Raw genomic sequence first — 19,747 nt, forward strand, 5'->3', positions numbered from 1 at the left:
TGTAGGCCCTGTGCAGATTATCGCTGACAACTGCTGGACTACATGGTGTGCATCGATTTGTGTTGTCGTCTTTGGCTTTTCATTTATTGTTCACACACATTTAGCTAAAGATTTTATATAAATATTTCAGTCTGCTGGTTGACTTTGCCTTGACTTAAGCATTGTCGTTAACTTCATCCTGTTTACGAAGCCACTGCTTATATTAACTGTGTCAATTGCACGTTTCAAGAGCAACAACTGCGTTTAGTTTGCATGAAATTAGCTAAGTATTTCCTTTTAGCAAGAATATTGCGTATACGCAATGCGTGCGCTTTGGCTTAGTGTCACCAGTGGATGAGCAACTTTTCACGACATTCCAAATCCTAAAGCGGTTTAGCAAACGGAAGCATGTCGTTCATCAAACCGATGCCACTTGAGGTGTCTCAATTAAGCCAAATGGATTAAGATTTGGCTAATCAATTTCCCATATATGATCTCAGCGCTTGGCTACTGTCTGAGTTCATTTAATCAAATTAAAAACGATGCGTACTAAAGAAAATATTCTGGTCTTTGGATAGTAATTTATTCTAATTATGGCGCACAGCTCGATAACAATTAATACGCGGAAATCAAATATCGCATTCGCAAAATGAGAGAAAACAAAAAATAAGATAAACAGAAAAAACGGCGCTATTATGTAAGCATTAATTTAATCAATAAAACTAACTAACTATTTTTAAGCTGCTGCACACATTTGATATTCAAATATTCTAGCCGAGCTGGGCTAGACTGATAACCGGCTGGAGACATAGCAAACAAAAAAAAGTACAACAACAACAACAAAACATTCTTAGGTGGCTACTATCTATGGCCAATAGATCAGTTTTCGATTAATGCTAAAAATTAAGTCAAAACAAACAGGAAAAACTCGAATTTTCAATTAAAGACAAAGACTTTAAAATAAAATAAATATAAATTCTTTTACGCAAAAAAAAAAAAAAAAAAAAAAAAAAAAAAAAAAAAAAAAAAAAAATATAAAGAGGAGAAAAAAAGAAAGAAAAACAATAAATCTTAAAGAAAAAAATCTCAATATTCCTAATGAAGAATCGAAACCTGAAAGTGAAGCTGAATTCTTGAAACACGCAAATCGTGGCGTCTAAGTAGGGGTAGTCCGTGTCAGTCTCCGCCAGAGAGATAAACAGAGAAAGAGAGCGAGAGAGAGGGAGAGACAGAGGGAGAGAGTGAGAGAGAGAGAGAGATAGGGAGAGAGAGGGAGTAGCAAATTTGTTGAGTATACGAACCGAAGCTCAGCTGCAACTAAGTTAAGCTCATCTCTTGCTCTCGCCCATATAAATTAACAAAAATTCATCGAAACAAAACTTGTTTCGAGCTACGCAAATCACAGAGAAACACACACACGCAAACACACGCATACACACGCTTACACTGAGGCACGCACTTTGACAAGTCACACACAGAGAAGCTGACAATTCAACTGTCACTGGAGCTGCTCCCCAACTCTCATTTGTATTGGTGGATCGCTGCTCTCCGAATGGGAATTTTGGTCTTTTTCTTTCCGATGTGTGTGTGTGTGCCTTTTTTTCCATATTTTATTTTCAGCTGCGTTGTTTATATGGCAAAGACGCGCTGCGTTCATCTTCAGTTCGTACAGATCGGTCACCACGGTATGAGCTCTAGTTAGGCTCCCTTCCCCCCAAGTAAATACAGTAGTAGTGTTTGATCTACGCCAAAATTCCGTGCAAAGCCCGCAGATCCCAACTGAATCAAGAACTTGATAAATAAACTGTACTAATTCGCAAGGACAACAACAAAAAATTCAAAATTCTTAATTCGTGTCCCAATAACAAATCTGTGCAAATAATTATATAATATATATATATATATAAAAAAAAATATAAAAAAATATTTAAAAACTTTTTCTTAATTTTCTTTACATATTTCAAGATTGGAATTTGGATAATTGCAAAAATTTGTTAGATAGCAAATAAATAAAATAATTACTGGCGATTCTTGTGTCAATTTAAATTACGTTCGTTGCAAAATGGCGCGTGCAGCTTTATGCATGGTGAGTTAAGATTAAAGACTGAAAATAAATGAAAAAATAACATAAAAAATAAACATTTAATTTTAAATCTTAATAGAGCCTAAGTTAAGGAATGAGAAATATCTAAAAAATATCTATCTACGATTAGTTTTAATCACATCACATAAATATCGATTGATTGCCAATCATATGAAGTAATTATTATTATCATGCTATTACGAGCGTAATGCGATAATCAATAGCATCAGCTGCCGTTTTGAGTCACGGCCAAAAATTTAGCTCCCCGCCTGTGCGTACTAACACTTAGCGCTTAGCTAACAAATCGTAAGGAAAACAAACGAAATAAATGTCGAAAAGAAATACCGGTAGATGAGAAATGCAAATAAACAATCGAAATATGAGTTCAGGGCGTATTTGCTAAGAAATGCATGAAAGCCAAGGTTGATATCACCAACAAAATCATTGCGAATCTTTATTTGCTGCAGCCTCGGCTGTTAGGCCAGCTCTTCTTCTTCGTCTTTAATTTGGTCAAGTCCGGGTCAAGTTGTAACTATTTAGTTATTTATTTATGAATAGTGTTTTTCCAGGTGTTGCGTTTACTTAATATGTGTATGCGATAATAACCGGCATTTTTCCTTAGCCATAGTGCAAACAAAATATGAACGAGCCGGCGATCTGTGGGTATTTCGCGACTTGTTTGCTTTAGAGTCTCGCCTAGTTTTTTGAATATATTCAGTGTACATCTGAGCAAGTGGAGAATTAAAGGTCTTTAGTATATTTTGTCAGCTACTAAGCAGTAATTATTCAGTTATTTTATTTTTACTGTTCCTTTTTTTTAATACTTTGCGTCAGCTGGCAAAAATGCAAACTGACTGTAAAAAAAAAAAAAAAAAAAAAAAAAACAAATCACAACGAAATTTATTTGTATATTGAACAAAAGCACATTAAATGTTTTTTCAACCCATTAAATTAGTTAAAAATGTTGTATTTATTGGGTATTTGTTTAAAGGTGACTTATTTGCGTGTTCTTTGTTTGTTTGATATTGATTTTTATGCAAATTAACAAATTGTATTGTTGAAGGTTCAAAAGGTGTATGAATGCATATATGTATGTGATGGCATCTATATAATTATAAATAAATATATATACAGTCGACTCTAGATAATTTGTACCCCGCTAATCAAATATCGCGAAAGATCGAAAAAAATTCGAATCCCTTGAAAGAAATTCATTCTCTGTATTATTTATATTTATACATATATAGGCTAATATTTATATATATAGGCTAACTTATAGACATCAACTCAAATTCATCAAAAGCTTTGATTAAGTCATTTTAAGATCTTGAATTATTTTTGCTATAAGACACCCATCTAATATACATATAAGGGCTTTTCTATACACGGAAATATATTCCAAATTCCAAGTCTTAATTACTGGCATATATTTGGGCTTAACTAGCTTTGAGCTACGATATTTATTTATTTATTTTATTTTATTTTATTTTATTTTTTTTTTTGAGGCTAGAAATATGTGTGGCTCGAATTCCGCAGCAATAATAATTCAATAATTTGAGTGAACCACATATTAGTTTAAATTCTTAACACAACACGATTATTTCAAGGACATTGGGCCGCTTCATTAAAAACTGTGCTAAACTTCTTAACGTTTTTTCGCCAGTGCATGCTAATTGGCATAATTGCAAGCAGAGAAGAATAAAATTTGGAGCTTCGCTTGGCTTGAATTAATGAAGGCGAGTCGATGCGTGACACGAACAGAGCACGATTGAGCACGCCCGGCTCAGCTTATAAGCATCGCAGTTTCTAAGGCGACACAGGCAAACAATTTATGACAGGTAGCCAGCAAAATACCTGCAAAAAGGTGTCATATTGCCACTTTGAAGGTGCCAGTGATACACCTTCTGCCTAGACGTGCAGGTGACAAATATTTTGGGTATTATTGCTCACCAGACAAGTGCCAACAGCTGGAGGTGCACGTGCCACAGTTTCTTGACCCGTTGCTCTGCCTGTGGGGTTAAACGTGCTGCCCACCTATTTGTTGTGTATTTTTTTTCTTACCACAAAATTTACTTTTATCAAGATTTCTCTGTTCGCCATCAACGAGCTGCTAAACCAATTGCTGTGGGCTCTCTGGGCGCACTTTAGCCAAGTGCTGGCAGACACGTACGCGGCCAATTTGTTTAGCGACGACTTGAGCCGAATGCTGCCTGGGTTACATACTCTCTGTCAATGTGGTAATTGCTTGGCGACACAGTTTTGTGTTTTCCCTCTAATAAGTGGACTATGCAGTAGGAAGTTGGTAATTTAATACAGATTATGTGATTAACTAGCCGAAGTTCTTTGTGAGAGCATCTGCTCGTCGGTCGTTGTTCTTTTGCCATCTGTTTCTTCATGCTCACTTGTATTTCCTCTAAGCGAGGTTGAGGCTGGAATTTTAAGAAGTTGAGAATTTCTTTTGTGTGCTGCACTTAAAGATTTCGCATTTAGATAACTGTCGGCCCGTGTAGCATCATTCCTGCAATGATATCTGAACAATTTGGTATCTGTATCTGCATCGGTGTCTGTGTCTGTGTCTGACATTCCGTGTGACGCATAAATGTCGATGGCCTAGCCAAATGTTTAGCATGCTAGGCGAGAACTAGTTTTATGGGCTTTATTTGGGTCCATAAACACAGTGCCAAACTGTTGATTGCTTTTTACAGTTGCTCACAGAGTTGTAAAGTATCGCATATGTAGGTATGTATACAGGTTTGCTCATGAAAAATAGTAAAACGAATGTTGGACAACAGATTTTAGTAATAGATCTATATATATGTGTATATGTGTGTGTAGTTAGTTTTAAAAGCTATTTTCTTAGCTCTTCAGTTCCTTAATGACGCTCGTTGAACTTAGCTCGTGATATAACAATAAATTTCGCTTTCAACTATGCGATTACCTCATTTTTATCTGCTAGCTCTTACTATCAATAGATTCTTAATTCACATTCACTTTTAATGGCCTCTCATTTCTTTGCATTTAACTCGTGAACTTGGTAGCTTTGAGCTCATCAAGAGCCAAAGTAGCTTTTTATCTAATATTTGTCCATAATATGAAATCGAGAAATGCAAATTAGGTATTTTGATATTCGTCAGCGATTAAAAAATAAACAAAGCAAAACAAAATGCAAATAGCCAAAGACAAAATGAAGAACTAAGTTTTGCATGTTTTGAGCTTTTCTCGTTTGAATAAAAACGAAAACGTTATACACCAAACACAAATTTGATATATGTGAGCGGAGATGATTCCTTGAAAATGTCAAAAGTCGCTGGAAAGAAAGTAAAAGTCAAAAATATATTTATTTATATAATTATATATATATATTTATATAAATAGTCTCTCTGTTTGCGTAGCGCCTCAAATATTTTTTTATTTATTTCATTTTTTTTTTTGGGTAACAAATGATGTCAGCTTGCTTGACTTGTTTTAATTAGAGGTCTGAATAGCATTTGTTTTAAATGCAACAATTAATTAATTCTTTTCGGGATGCCAAATATACTATTATTGCTGCACTTCTCTCAATTCACTCCATGTGACATTAGATGATATCAATGAACCTATTAGCGCCATTCCTCCCATATCCTAATCTGTACTCGACAAACAAATTCTGCGCTAATTAAATCAGTCTCTGGATGAAATGGAAAAACCCAAATAAGGGCATTGTCCAGAGCGGGTAAGACTCGTTTGTAGCCGTTTATTGTACTACCATGTCAGAGCAGAGCTTCTACAGATTTGTTTTTGTTCGACCTGCTGCTGGCTTGACTCAATTTTTGGCAACTCAAAATGGTACTGCTTATACATATATAGTAATATATATATATATACGTATATATATGTATGTGTGTATTAAGTCTGATTCAGGGACTTTTACATTTCACAATGCATTTTCATTGAAATTTCGAAATTTCATCATAAGCTCAATCAAAATTTATGAACTGCAGCTAAGCAATTTCAATAAAATGCATTCGCTGTATTGTATGTAGTTTTTTTTTTGGTCTTGTATGTTGTCATCGATTAAGGCCAGACACAGCCCAAAGCAGTTGCATTTTATGATAAAAGCTGAAAATATCTATATATATATATTGCTTGGCAGTTATTGGCGCTGTCTTTTGCGCACAATTTTGTTCAGCACCAGTTACCAGATGCCAATTGACCTTGAAGTGTAAGTCCATAAGATGCTAAAAAAAAAAAAAATCGTACATATATAGGTATACGTATATTTATATATATATATACCGAGATTTTGTCGACGCTAAAAGGGCAAACAGCAGAGCAGAGTTGAGTTGCTGTGAGATTGAATTCGAAACCTGTTTGACGATAACGGTCCACAATGCTTGGGGGATAGTGTGGATGATGCTCATCATTATGCTAATCATGATGATGTCGATGCTGCCGATGCTGCCGATGATGCTGAAGGTGCTGATGATGTTGATGATGTTAATGATGTTAATGTTGTAGCAGCGGCATGTTAACAAACTGTGCGTGCGAACAACTCCATTAATATGTTGCATATGGCGGCTGCCTCTGTTGGACCGCCCAGCTGTCTCTCCGCACATGAAGCCACTGACAACTTATGCAAAACTATGCAAAGATTCATGGCGCATTGTATATTGGAGCCAGAGCGAGGCAAGGCTGGCAGAACTTTTGGGTCATAGCCATATGTTCATAGCGCTTGACGTCGTGGACTGGCTTGAATGATATACGAGCAGCAGAACTTGTTGATGCTGCACGCACTGCAACAAAATGAACTTTTAAATGCCGCCGATTCGCGCCTCACAAAGTCTTGCCTCTGACTTGCCAACTGGCCCACATGCCAGGCGCATTCAACTAAATTATTAATTTTGTTGTTTTTTTTTGTCTTCTAGAATTGATTTAACTTGAAGTGCGATTTGACGGCTTGCGTCATGCATGAATTTCATGAGAGGCAAGCCGAAATTTGGGGCATGCCACATGAGCTGAGCTGAGCTGCCAGATAAAGCCACAATCACTAATTATGCATAACAAATGAATGCGATTCACTTTTACCCATAGCAATGGCTTAAAGCTTACATAATTGCCCATGTGGGCGGTCATCGAGGTGGGCGCGGAGAGCCAATTAATTGAGTTATTTATTGGATTTGGCTAATTGAGAGGGTTTGCCTTAATATCCCGCAGCTCCAATTCGTTCGTTAGCTACTTATATTAATGCAGTTTCTGATCAACTTTGCCTTTAATATGATTGGGAAGTCTTCATAAATAAATACTTGATTTCATAATAAACTATTTGGTTTGCAAAGCACTTTAAACCGCTTTCAAGTTGGCCGCAGCTCAGACCCAATTTCATTATTCAGTTACATCAATCATAACTTTTGTAGTTATTTATTTATAAGTTGCGGCCGCAGATCCTGCAGATACATTATATATAAATTGTTTTTTTTTTTTTTTTATGTAGAATTTGATGAACAGCTATTACGCCCTTGTTTTACCCTTTTTTGTTGCCAAACTTTGAAGCTAGCACATTAATAATTTCATTTAGTATAAAGGTCATTGCTGTAAATGATTCATGAACAGAAGAAGCAGAGCAATATGTGTTGCTGTTGCCCACATCGCACAAAAAACAGTTAAAGCTGCCGCCGTTGATATGTGGGTGACACGGCGACCTCTCCTGTCAGCAGCTGCAATAAATGAATAAAAAATAATTTGAAAACAAATTTAAAAACAAATAAGCAGACACGGGCTGAAAAATGATTTTCAAGTTGATTATATACACAAGCAATTGATTTGTGGAGATTTTGGAGCAGGCGAACAGGTAGCCAACACCTCGATGGCACCAGCAGCATCGGTTGCATGAATTATGAATTGAATATTGAAGAATTTTCGCAACAATCGGCAGGCAGCCTTATATAAATACACTATAAGCGTATAGCTAAGCCGTTTGATTTCCAGCCTCGTCGGCCATTAAGACAATCGAATTTGCATTAATGATATGCGAATGCAGACAGACGTCATTGAGGGCCTCCACGGCTTCCGAACAAAGTGTTAGACGAGTGGCTGAAGTCTTTAGCCTCCTTCGATTGGTTTCGTTTGCTTGGCATTTGATGCGATTCGAACTTATTGATAATGATATATATGATATAATCTCTTGGTTATGTTTATATATATACATATAAATGATTGACCTTATCGCATATCAAATTTGATTACCCATTTGGCTCGTTGGCATCGATTTGCTTATGCAGAGGGTCTTAAATCTAGCATTAAACGGCATTGTCTACGCTTGAGTATTATTAATGGGCTACATAAATTATAAATAAATAATTTAAAGTGTGTTAGTTATACTTTACGATCAATTGCCGTTGCATTTAGCAGGGCGTTACCGCAAAAATTTCTGTTAGCCTTAACCCTAGCGCGCCCAGGTTTTGTCGACGCGCCCAAACACTGTCGAATGAAAGAAACCAATTTCAGTTGAAGACAATAGAAACAGTAAAATAAAATAAGAAAATATAGAAGTAAATAAATTACCTAATATATTCATCATGAAAAATTAAATAGCAAATTGTAAAAACTAATAAATTATTTGGCTTAGTTTGAAGGCCATTGCCAAATTGTTTATAGCTCTCGGCTAGCCTCGAGAGCGTTGTCTCCATCGAGAGAGACATATATTTAAGAATTATTGCTTAATGAATTCTACTATATTAGTCGATAGTAGATTGGTCCAACATAGAACTGGTTTCTTTGTAAGGAAGTTTTTATTTGAGCATTGCCGGAACTGTAGATAAGTTATATGCTGTGTGCGTGTGTATAAATAAATAAATATGTAAATTCAGATGTATTCATAAAGATTACCGCGATAAGATATTCAATTCGGGTTTTTGGGTATGCACTGGCCAACTCCACAGACCGATGGACCGATGGACGGACAGTAGTCGTAGTCGCGCGGACTCTCTGGTATTTAGCTAATAGAAATTAAAAGCAATTCACTTTGGATTTATTTGGCTGTCGTACGAACTAAGCTAATTGACCATTGCTGTCAGTAAATCCATTAAAATCAACTGGTTTCTGTCCCCTTCTTCTTCTTGTTCTTCTTCACATTTTGTAAAGTATTGGCGCTGACATTTCTCAGCAAGTACGCAAATAGCCAATAGAGGTACAAATATATATATATATATATCTACGTGCTTTGTGTGCAGCGTAAAGCAATTTGCTGCGACAAATGCGCACAAAATTGACTTGGAAGGTGCAGCTAAATAAAAGTAAACCGCAAATCCAGTTCGACAAACAGATTGTCATCAACTTCTGACGCCTGACAGACCCGAAAAAATAAACTTGACTGAAGACAAGAATTTAAATACTAATACCAATATACGTCTACATATACATACATACATACGCCTTTGACATTTTACCTGCCTATATGACATTATTTGGTTGCTTTAATTTTGCAAACTAAACGTATCGAACCGGATCTAAAAGGTGTCTGATTTGCATACAAACATACAAATACCAACAACAACAGTAACAGAAACAACAGTAATAGAAACAATAGCAAGAAGAAGAAGAGTGAATTCCTCAGACGGACTGCCTTGAGTGAGGCATCACAACTATTTATTGACTCATCTCTGGTCTATGTAAATTAAGTCAATAACCAAAATAATAAAAGAAGACAAATCTCTATGTTAAAAGCAAAAGTTGTGGGCGTGCCGCGAATGACTCTGTAATGACAATAAGGCGTGAACATTTATCTTAACAACGCCATTTGACAGCTGTTCATTTGGGGTTTCTTACCATTTTAGTGATATGCATATACATATATAGAGAGAGATAATGTATATATCTAAGAGTTACTCATATAACATCTGCTCTTTTTCTTTACTATTCACAGGTCGTCGCTTGCATATTGTTGCAATGCGTTTACTCTGCCAAATTCGATTCAGAGAATCGACGATTGATCGTCGATATCAATGATAAAAAGACAACGAACCAACAATATTATTCGTCAAACTTTGACACAAGTAAGTAATCACGTTTTACAATTTGTATCACATATCCACGCTTACTCACATCGAGAAACCCGATTCGATCTGAAACTATATACCAAAATTGTATTTCCCACACATCCAAATTGTAATATATTAGTTTGAACAATCTGTATCATCGTATCGTATCTATATATGTAAATAGTTACATATATATATTTACATATATCCTACATCATAACGACTAAATCTATTTGCCAAATATCATTCCATGCAGTTTCTTAGTTTTTTGTGTACATCGTTTCGCCCTGTAACTCGTTAATCGTAGTTCAATTTGTATTTGTAATTTGTTTGTTTGATAAGTAGTTGACCGCAAAATTTATTACTATTACTATTATTATTGAGTAACTTTAAGTAATCGTTTTGTTGACCCGTCTCCCACCCACCGCCAACCTCAGCAGTTTGACCAAAACTTACACATTAATGCCTCGAAATAAAAAAGTAAACAAACCAAACGATACGACAAAAACAACAAACAATCAACAACAACAAAGAAAACCGCTATCTATGTAGTTGTTATTTTTTTTCTTTCTCTTAATTTATATTTTTTACCCTTGTAGCTCAGCTTTACTAAACTCACCGTAGAAATCGTAGTCAAATTGTAAATATGCTCAAAATCAACAATAAAATCGCTCTATCTTCAATCTATCCTCTCTCTATCACTCTCTCTTTTTCTCTTTCACATACACGAATACACACACATTTACTTTCTCCCTCACTCTCTCCTTCTTTAATATATATATATATTTTTTTTATGTATTTATTTTGATCTTAGTGGAAAAAAGTTATACATAAAATGCAAAAAAGGCTTCGCATAAACATACTCTTTCTCTCTCTCCTTCACCCTGTCCCTCTCCCTATCCCCCTCCCCATTATCCAAAACTCAAAGCAACCCCAGTCAACAATTAAATCCCGCTAATTACAATGACAACAAACAACAAAGCAAAACAACACACAAAACAAACACCACAAAAAACATTCTCTCTCCTCTCGCTCTCTCTTTCTGTCTGTCTAAACTTCAACTTTATATGTACGTTATGTAGGCATATTCTCAACAGTTTCAGTTGCAGTTTCAGCGCCAAAAAGCAGGCTATAAATTGATGTTAGGCAGTTATAGAGTAGGTGCGTAAACTTCTACAACCAACTTCACAGCACAATTTTCAGCAAATCTCAAATTCTCCCTATCACACAAAAACGTTATACTCTAAAACTATTATCTTTCAACCAAAAATCCACTCCAAAAATACTTAAAATCCCCCCAAAAAAAACCTATCGAACAAATCCAACACAACGAAATATCATAACGAAATGTTAAAGACGCCTATCGATATGGCTATGATGTCGGAAAGACTGGAAACTTCCATCATGAGACGCGTGGCCCGGACGGTGTTACTTATGGTTGCTACGGTCTGATCGATCCCTATCATCTGCTTCGCGCCACACATTATGTGGCTGATGTACATGGCTACCGCACAGTGGAGCCGGAGAAACCAGTGGAGACATTCCCGCCCGGTCTATACAATGAGACGAAAGGTGGTCCGTCTAAGCCTGGCATTCTGCTCCAGTGGGACCAACTTTACTTCCCCATTGGCTGCGGCAAATTCATAGACGGTGCCGTTCCTGACATACCCTATTTCATCGTGGATGAAGTAAGATGATGCAATGGAATCCCATGCGCACAGTGACTTATGTGCGTTCGTCTTTCTAGAACAAGCACCACACCAGTAGCTCAACCGGCTCCTCAATTAGCATTCCACCACTGAAGGGTGAGGCACAGAAGAGCTATAAAATTACCAAGCAGGGACCGAAGGGTCTGTTCAATACGGGCGAAGGACACACTTACGAGGGTCCTGGCGATCAAGCTCCGTCCTCCCATTCGGTGGCAGCCCTCAGACCCGGAAACGCAGGCGGCAGTGAGCTTTTGACTGCGATCACCCAGATTTGGGGCGGATTCAAATATTTGTGTTTCAGATGATGGAAGGTACACACCAGATAATAGGCCTTACGATCATATTGTGGGCCCCCAAGGCGGCCAGGGCGGTTTCGGCCCCAATGGAGGACCGTTTGGTCCGAACGGAGGCTTCGGTCCAAATGGCGGACCGAACGGTCCGAATGGAGGTTTCGGCCCCAATGGAGGATTTGGACCGAACGGACCTAAAGGTCCAAACGGTCCCAACGGCCCAGCAGGTCCTGCTGGCCCAAAAGGTCCCAACGGGCCACCTGGCCCCAAGGGACCTCCTGGACCACCCGGACCACCGGGACCTCTCGGCGTGGGACTGGGAGCCCCAGGAAAACCGGTATATAAGGAAGGCGATCGCACTACCAGCGGGGCTGGCAACAACATTAGCGATGGAGATGCCGACGGCCCAGGTGGCGGTTCCGGCGTCGGTGACGGTGACAGATACCGCCCTGGCAATGGAGCCGGTCGCGGCGATGGTGGTAAATACCGTCCCGGCACTGGCTCCCGACCCGGTGACGGTGATGCTCATCTGGTCGGCAGTGGTTCCGGTCCAGGTCGTCCTGGCATTTACCGTCCCGGCCAAGGTTCCGGTGTTGGTGACGGTGATACTACCGGACCCGGACCTCTGGGCGGAGGCGATAGAATCCGTCCTGGTGGTGGTGGCAATATCATTGATGGTAATGTCTATCGACCAGGTGACGGTGGTGCCTATCGCCCAGGTGGTGACCTGAATATCGGGGCCGGCTCTGGCGGCCGTCCGGGCGGGGGTACTGGTGGCTACCAACCCGACAACAGTGGCGCCTATACTGGAGACACCAATACCGGTTTTCCTGGGGCAATCAAATACACATCAGGTTAGATCAATTGAGACTTGAAACTGCACCGCCGCACAGATAGAAACATAAAAATCTGAACAGGTCGCAGAGCGGCTATAGGGGGAGATAACACTTAAGTAATTGATTAAGCATTTCAGATAAGTCTAAACGATATTGCCCCAAATGCAAAGCGGCCTGTTCATATTTTTTCTCTGCTTTGCTGGCATAGACCTAAGTTCCATTTAAGCAATATATTATATAAATTGATATATGATATATGCCTACTTTATGCTAATGTACAATTAATTATGTTCTGTTTTAAGCAGTCTTGTTTACTTTCAGCCAAGAAACTTGAAACCAATATAATCTTAAAAACACCATTCTGTTACTGTTTCAAAATACACAATTCTCAAACTATATTATTCAGGCACAACTTTATACACACCCACACGCACACATACACACACAGCAGGGCAACTTTAGGGCACCCCATAGATATTTTTACTGTTATTAGAGCACTTTTGCTAAGAGCGCACAATCAAGCAATAAATATCAATATCTCTCTCTCTCTATCTCTCTATCTCTCTACCTCTCTATATCTCTTAACCTTTCTTTCTATGTCTGTCTCTCCCCCTCTCTTTACTGTCACTATCTCCTTCATCAGCTTTTGCTATCAAAGATTTATACTGTTTTTGATCGAAAGCCCATTCAATTATTGTTTATATGTTTTTCAATTTATCACCGTATTTCTGTTTTGTTTCTCAGCTCAGCATTTGGCTGAGAAATCACGCACCGTTTCACCAATATTTGACACACTTACTTAACCACAATTTCTCATTCATGCTTTCATGCACCAGAATGAAGCACACAGACACACATGCACACTCACACACACACACCTATTCAGAAAGCACACGCCCATCCATAAACGCTCATCTTTTTGGAAGCCTTGGCACATTTGTACAAATATTTATTTACACACACTGTCACGCCCCCATACATGATGCTTGAGCAACGTTACTAACTGTTAATGGTTTACAACTAATATTTTGGTTGATTTTGGTTTTGGAATTTGTTTTTGTTTATATTCTCTTAAACTTAATTTAGCCGTTAGTCAATCTGCATGTATTTTAGTATTTATTATTTATTTCGGTTTTGGTATCCTAGCACGCCCCGTAGTCGTAAGTTGTTTAGGTCTATCTAAATGCACCTCGTACCTAGCAGCACCTAGGGGTATCTACCCGTATATGTAGTACTGTAATGTACTGAATGCACAATATTGTAGTTAGTCCTTAGCTAATTTACACTTATACGTCGTAGCACACTCTTTGATTTATATCGACACAAATTTAATAATCGTTTGCTTTGCATCACGTTACTCTTTATTCCCCATAGGAGCCGGTAAATATAATCCTAAAAGCGGAAGTTATAGGGGTAAGTTACAGAAATATTTGAATATGTTCGGGCTTTGCTTATTCACATTTTTCATTCAATGTAGGTGTTAATGAAGGAAAATACTATCATGATGATTCTGGTAAATATGTGCATGTTGAAGGACCCACTGGACCACCAGCTCCACCATATGTGCATATAGTTGGACCTGAGGGCGGCTTCGGCGGCAATGGAGGCAAAGGCGATGGCGGCGGATTCGGTCCCAACGGACCCGGCGGACCAAAGGGACCTGGCGGACCCGGCGGACCACGCGGACCAGGCGGTAAGATAAAAGAATTCCTTAATTAATTCAATGAAACCTCATGCCAACTCAACTAATTAATTACAGGACCAAAGGGACCCCCCGGCCCACCCGGACCACCAGGTATGTTGAACGTTTGATCTAACTTAAGATAAGAAAAGCTTAACACACAACACTTTGGTGATTTGACTGTTTCGGGCTATGGTATAAATGTAATGAAAATTCTTATAGGACCACCCGGACCTAACGGACCCGATCGTCCAGGACCTAAAGGACCATTCGGTAAGCGCCAAACATTGGCATAGCTTAACTTGATTGTCTTTAATCTGATTGATTGATCTTTTTAGGCCCACCAGGACCTCCCGGACCACCCGGTCCCACACGTCCAGGCCCACCCGGACCACCCGGCCCTCAACGTCCAGGCCCACCAGGACCACCAGGACCTCCCGGTTTGTAGCTCCGGCATACCATTTGAAAATGGCTCATAAATAACTTCTTTTACTTTCCCATTCAAAGGCCCACGTCCACCATACAAGCCAGATGATCCCAGATATTCGAACAAGGATCCCGAAGCTTACCTGCCGCCAGTTGAGGGTAAAATCGTCCCACATCCACCATCAACCTCACAAGTCATTCAGCCGAGTTTTAAGCCACCAACTTTCAAGCCAAATTACGAACATAACGATAATTTTGTGATTAAGAAAGTGCCAACTACTAAACCACCACTAACCTATATTCCTCCTTCTTCCCCAACTACCGTTCCTATCCACGTTCCTGCGAATCCCACACCACGACCACCAACCAAAATAATTACCACGACTCAACCAAAGGTCCCGGCTATCACTATTAATACGGAAAGACCAGTAAAAGGCATTACAAAAGTACCAACGGGTAATATAATTACACCTAAGACACCCACACAAGCACCCACACGCAGACCAACACCAGCACCGACACCGACACCCACACCATACAAACCAATACAGCCACAACCGCCACACTTTGTCAACACTCCGAAGCCGGTGCCCGTGGTACCGATCGAACCAATACGACCAACGATCAGTGTGCCGACATATAACCCATCGACACCCAGGCCATTTGAGCCAGCACCGACCAACAGACCGACTGCCCGACCACCCATTTACATTGAACCGAAGCCGGTGAAACCGGTTTACGTTGACCGAACGCCAATCACCAGCAAGAATGTAACTCCACGTCCCTCTCCCCCATTGCATGTGACGTCGCAACCGCCAAGCAGCGAAACCTGCGTTTGTAATGCCGATAAGCCGCACTCTTCAAAGCCAACCTATACCTCCTCCGCATCCTATCCCAACTCGAATCCGGCCTCGGTCGACTTTAACAAACAATTCACCGGCTTCAATGGAAACCCGAATTTCGGCAGCATAATGAACGCCATGTCACTAACCCAACTGCCCGTCGTGCCACAGGCACCTGGCCTGCCGGCCTTCTATCCACCCGACAAGATTCCTAAGGGTGCTGTGATCGCCTTCATGCCCGTGGTCATACTGCCAGCGGAGTACTACGCCAATTGCGATGACAATTCGATTCACACGCCAAACAAATATCAAACTGTTGATCCCTTCCCACTGGGTGTCCAGCCAGCCACGATACCGAGCAGCTTCAGTGTACACTCAATTTTCTCGGGCGCCGGACCGAAGGATCAATGCATGTGCCCATGCTCCTGCACCCAGAATCTGGACAAATATCACAAGAAACGCGAGGCTAATCCAGCAGACGCGCCCGAGGTGACAGCGACTGTTGAGGAGAACGTCAAGCCAGTGGAACCTGTTGCTGAAGCTTCCACGCCTGTAGAAGTTAAGGCTGAGGCACCAGTTGCTGCTGCTGCCACGCCTGTAGAAATCAAGGTTGAGGCACCAGTTGCTGAGGCATCCACACCAGCTGAAACCAAGGCTGAGGCACCCATTGCTGAAGCTTCCACCCCAGCTGACACCAAGGTTGAGGCACCAGTTGCCGAGGCATCCACACCAGCTGAAGTGAAGGTTGATGCACCCATTGCTGAAGCTTCCACCCCAGCTGAAACCAAGGTTGAGGCACCCATTGCTGAAACCAAGGCTGAGGCACCCATTGCTGAGGCATCTACCCCAGCTGAAGTGAAGGTTGAGGCACCCATTGCTGAGGCATCCACGCCTGTAGAAGTCAAAGCTGACGCACCCGTTGCTGAGGCATCCACGCCTGTAGAAGTCAAGGTTGAGGCACCCGTTGCTGCTGAGACTAAGGTGGAGCCTGTGGCAGAGTCGACAACGAACTAGAGACACTGCAATTGACGTCTGAACGTCTCCGAAACTCCCCTCAAATGATCCCAGTTCCCGCCTACCTCCCGCTCCCAGCACCACCTGTAATCTCTGCACTACTCCCGCAATCCGCAGTACCTCAACTAATCCCAATTGGCCAGTTAACCAGCGTAGTCTAAGTGTTTTTATTAACGAGATAATACTCTCAGCCAGTAAAGGTTAAAAAAAAAGATGTAAGAAAAAACATAAAAAAAGAACTAAAATGCAAAATAGAAAAGAATAGAAAATAGAGAAGGAATCAAGTGCCCATTGAATGTGTTCATTTAATTTGCTTTAAAGAAAAAAGAAGAAACTAATTTTTTGTTCTTGCTGTAATCGAAATGCACTCTAAGCTTCCTGTCAACTATCAGCCGGGCCAAGACTATTCCGGACTCGGCTAAATCTTTTTCTATTTACTTAACTCTTTTGCATCTTGATATTTGGCAGTGGCGAAAATAGAAGGAAATGAGAAGAGAATTGTGAAAAAAAAAAAAACGATGGAAATCCAGTAATTGTTTGTGACATGTTGTTTATTATGCATTTTTATATATATCTATGTATTAATTTGTATTTTGTTCGCCTTCTTTAGATTTTAGTTGATAGTTTATTTAATTTCTATTCTAATAATGCTTGAAGCGGAGAAATGAATTGTTATGTCGAATGTGAAATTATGAAATTAAATAAAATGTAAGAAAAATCAATGCCCATAGTTGTTTACCATTTTCCGTTTCCTTTTCCACGCCAACGAAGCCAAGAAAATATTATTCTTTTTCGGTGCCGCCCGAAAGTATGCTATGAATAAATTAACCAATTGCAGCTGGCAGAAGCAGCGAAGCAACAGAGCAAAAACCCAGACATCTTTTTGTATCTTGAACAGTTTGTAAATGGTAATTTGGGGTATAATGGGTTTTGTTAAACTGCAACAGACAAGAGGGCGTGGCAGACCCAATAAGATATATTATATATACATATATAGAGCTACAATAGAGATGTCTGTGTCTTTGTTGGTTCCTTTATATGAGATAAATTGAGCACACAGCTTTGCTATAATTGAGGTCGATAACATTCATAAGCCTAAGTCAATAAGTCATATATCTATCGTGCATGGATACAAGCCATATATTAGGATTTAGAGACGTAAGTCGTTCAGGGTATTTTCTAGTTGAGCTTTCGCATTAAATTTCTTTCACAGCTTCCAGCAGACGGATTGAAAAAAAAAAAAAAAAAATAAAATAATAAGTAAATAATTAAGTCTCTTATTTTCGCAATTTAAATATGTTTTTGTAACAATGACTGTATGATGAAAAGGAACTTTTGGGTTCCTTGCTGAGCTCTGGCCTGACAGTCAGTCAGACATTCACAAACAAAAGGCTTTGCTTACATTAAGAGGAAGTTTACTTAGTCAGAGCATTTTAATTTTGTGAAAATAATTCCAGGTATGCATGTTTAAAATTATATTAAATGTTTCATTTCTGAGAGGTGTCTTGTTATCCTTTCACGTTGATTGTTATTCCAACTTGGGCTCGTTGAAGCTAAGGTAACGAATAACGCTTTTTATGAATAATTTAAGACACGAACAAAATTCCTGTTGTCTGTTGAGGCTTGAAGCAAAAATGACTTAATATTCAGCCTCAAATAGACAGCAACTTGATTTAAGGCAAACATTAAAGAACTTTGCACATAATTTGGATGGAAGCTCTTACATGCGTAAAGTAAAAGTCGGCACAGCTCATGAATCACTTTCAGTCCATAACTCATCAGCTCTTGCATAATAAGTGCAAAGCTGAGAGGTTCAATTGATAACATTGCCTTAGGGTTCACCTTGAATTGCGTGCTACGACGCGCTGTAACCCAGTTTTTGTTTAGTTTTACGACTCTGACAAGTCAATATTGAGAAGTTGTAATTCCCGCATCGCCCAAGCCCAAATGCTGTTCACACCGTTTCGTTGGTGCTAAAAGTGATATGCACATCGAGGTTATATTTACTGCGAGCTATATATGAGCTAAAGTGGATGTAAAGTGTTTTACAAGAACTTTATAGATCGCACAGCAGCTGCAGGCGAACAAAGAGCCAGTCTGAATAGCTGAAGTCAATCATCCCGTCGATTACAGTAGTCTTCTTACGAGTATTCAAATTGGCCAATTAGCAGTCACACCTAAACGTTTCATAAATGAGTTTGGAGTGCATGGACCCAAAGGTGCTTTTTCTCTATTGTCTTTGTCTTTGCTGCGGTAAGTCGAGCAAAGGGAAGCAGCCAAAGCCGTGGCTCAATACCAGAATAGCTCGCAAATATTTGCAGAAGCGCCGCAAGTTTTTGGCCCCTGCCGCAGATTTGTCCCTGTGTGTGTGTGTGGGTAGATAATTGGAATTAAAGATATAGCAAGCAAACAATTTTTCAGTCTATAGTTCTCATACAAAAATAAAAAAAAACAAGTAAGAAAGCTCTAGTCGAGACTGCTCGACTACGAGATCCCCTGAACCCTTGGAGCAATAGATATTTCAATACTTTTTCGCGACTTTCAGCTTACACAAGAAACACGCACACACACACACACGCACGTACGCAAACACAGGCATACATACACACACACGCATACAGACACACATACACACACACACGCATACATACACAAACGCATACACACACACACATACACACACACATACACAAACACATACACACACAAGCAACCATGCATAAACACGCATGGGCTGCAGTGTGCGCTTACTATGAGAACTTAATTGTTTAATAACTTTTTTTTTACTTTTATGGACGTACGATCTTCATGAAACTTTTAGATTATGATTATAACACGAATATGCATGTAATTGCCAAAGCACAAGTCTCTA

General features: G+C 39.6%; 3 protein-coding genes across 4 annotated transcripts; all 3 read left to right on the forward strand.

Annotated features, from left to right (window-relative positions):
- The first annotated feature begins 1,622 nt into the window (after positions 1 to 1,622).
- On the forward strand, positions 1,623 to 10,100 carry LOC26527404. The gene is made up of 3 exons (XM_015162311.3): positions 1,623 to 1,697; positions 1,945 to 2,065; positions 9,963 to 10,100. The coding sequence occupies exons 2-3, from the start codon at positions 2,042 to 2,044 to the stop codon at positions 10,098 to 10,100; spliced, it is 162 nt and encodes a 53-aa protein (XP_015017797.1). The 5' UTR covers positions 1,623 to 1,697; positions 1,945 to 2,041.
- Positions 10,101 to 11,944: 1,844 nt separating this feature from the next.
- Positions 11,945 to 12,895, forward strand: LOC6582176. Its single transcript, XM_032731276.2, has 2 exons — positions 11,945 to 12,029; positions 12,088 to 12,895. The coding sequence occupies exon 2, from the start codon at positions 12,088 to 12,090 to the stop codon at positions 12,805 to 12,807; it is 720 nt and encodes a 239-aa protein (XP_032587167.1). The 5' UTR covers positions 11,945 to 12,029; the 3' UTR covers positions 12,808 to 12,895.
- Positions 12,844 to 17,597, forward strand: LOC116803665 (mediator of DNA damage checkpoint protein 1-like). Of its 2 annotated transcripts, XM_032731275.2 has the most exons (8): positions 12,844 to 12,930; positions 14,287 to 14,292; positions 14,447 to 14,605; positions 14,672 to 14,707; positions 14,816 to 14,866; positions 14,932 to 15,033; positions 15,101 to 15,178; positions 15,415 to 17,597. In XM_032731275.2, the coding sequence occupies exons 3-8, from the start codon at positions 14,513 to 14,515 to the stop codon at positions 16,873 to 16,875; spliced, it is 1,821 nt and encodes a 606-aa protein (XP_032587166.1). In that variant the 5' UTR covers positions 12,844 to 12,930; positions 14,287 to 14,292; positions 14,447 to 14,512; the 3' UTR covers positions 16,876 to 17,597. The 2 variants fall into 2 exon arrangements, with proteins under 2 accessions (XP_032587166.1, XP_043865730.1); XM_044009795.1 differs by lacking the exons at positions 12,844 to 12,930; positions 14,287 to 14,292 and having other exon boundaries at positions 14,426 to 14,605.
- The last annotated feature ends 2,150 nt before the right edge of the window (positions 17,598 to 19,747 follow it).

The sequence above is a fragment of the Drosophila mojavensis genome, unplaced genomic scaffold (assembly GCF_018153725.1).
Source record: "Drosophila mojavensis isolate 15081-1352.22 unplaced genomic scaffold, ASM1815372v1 contig_74, whole genome shotgun sequence".
Taxonomy (NCBI): Eukaryota; Metazoa; Arthropoda; class Insecta; order Diptera; family Drosophilidae; genus Drosophila; species Drosophila mojavensis.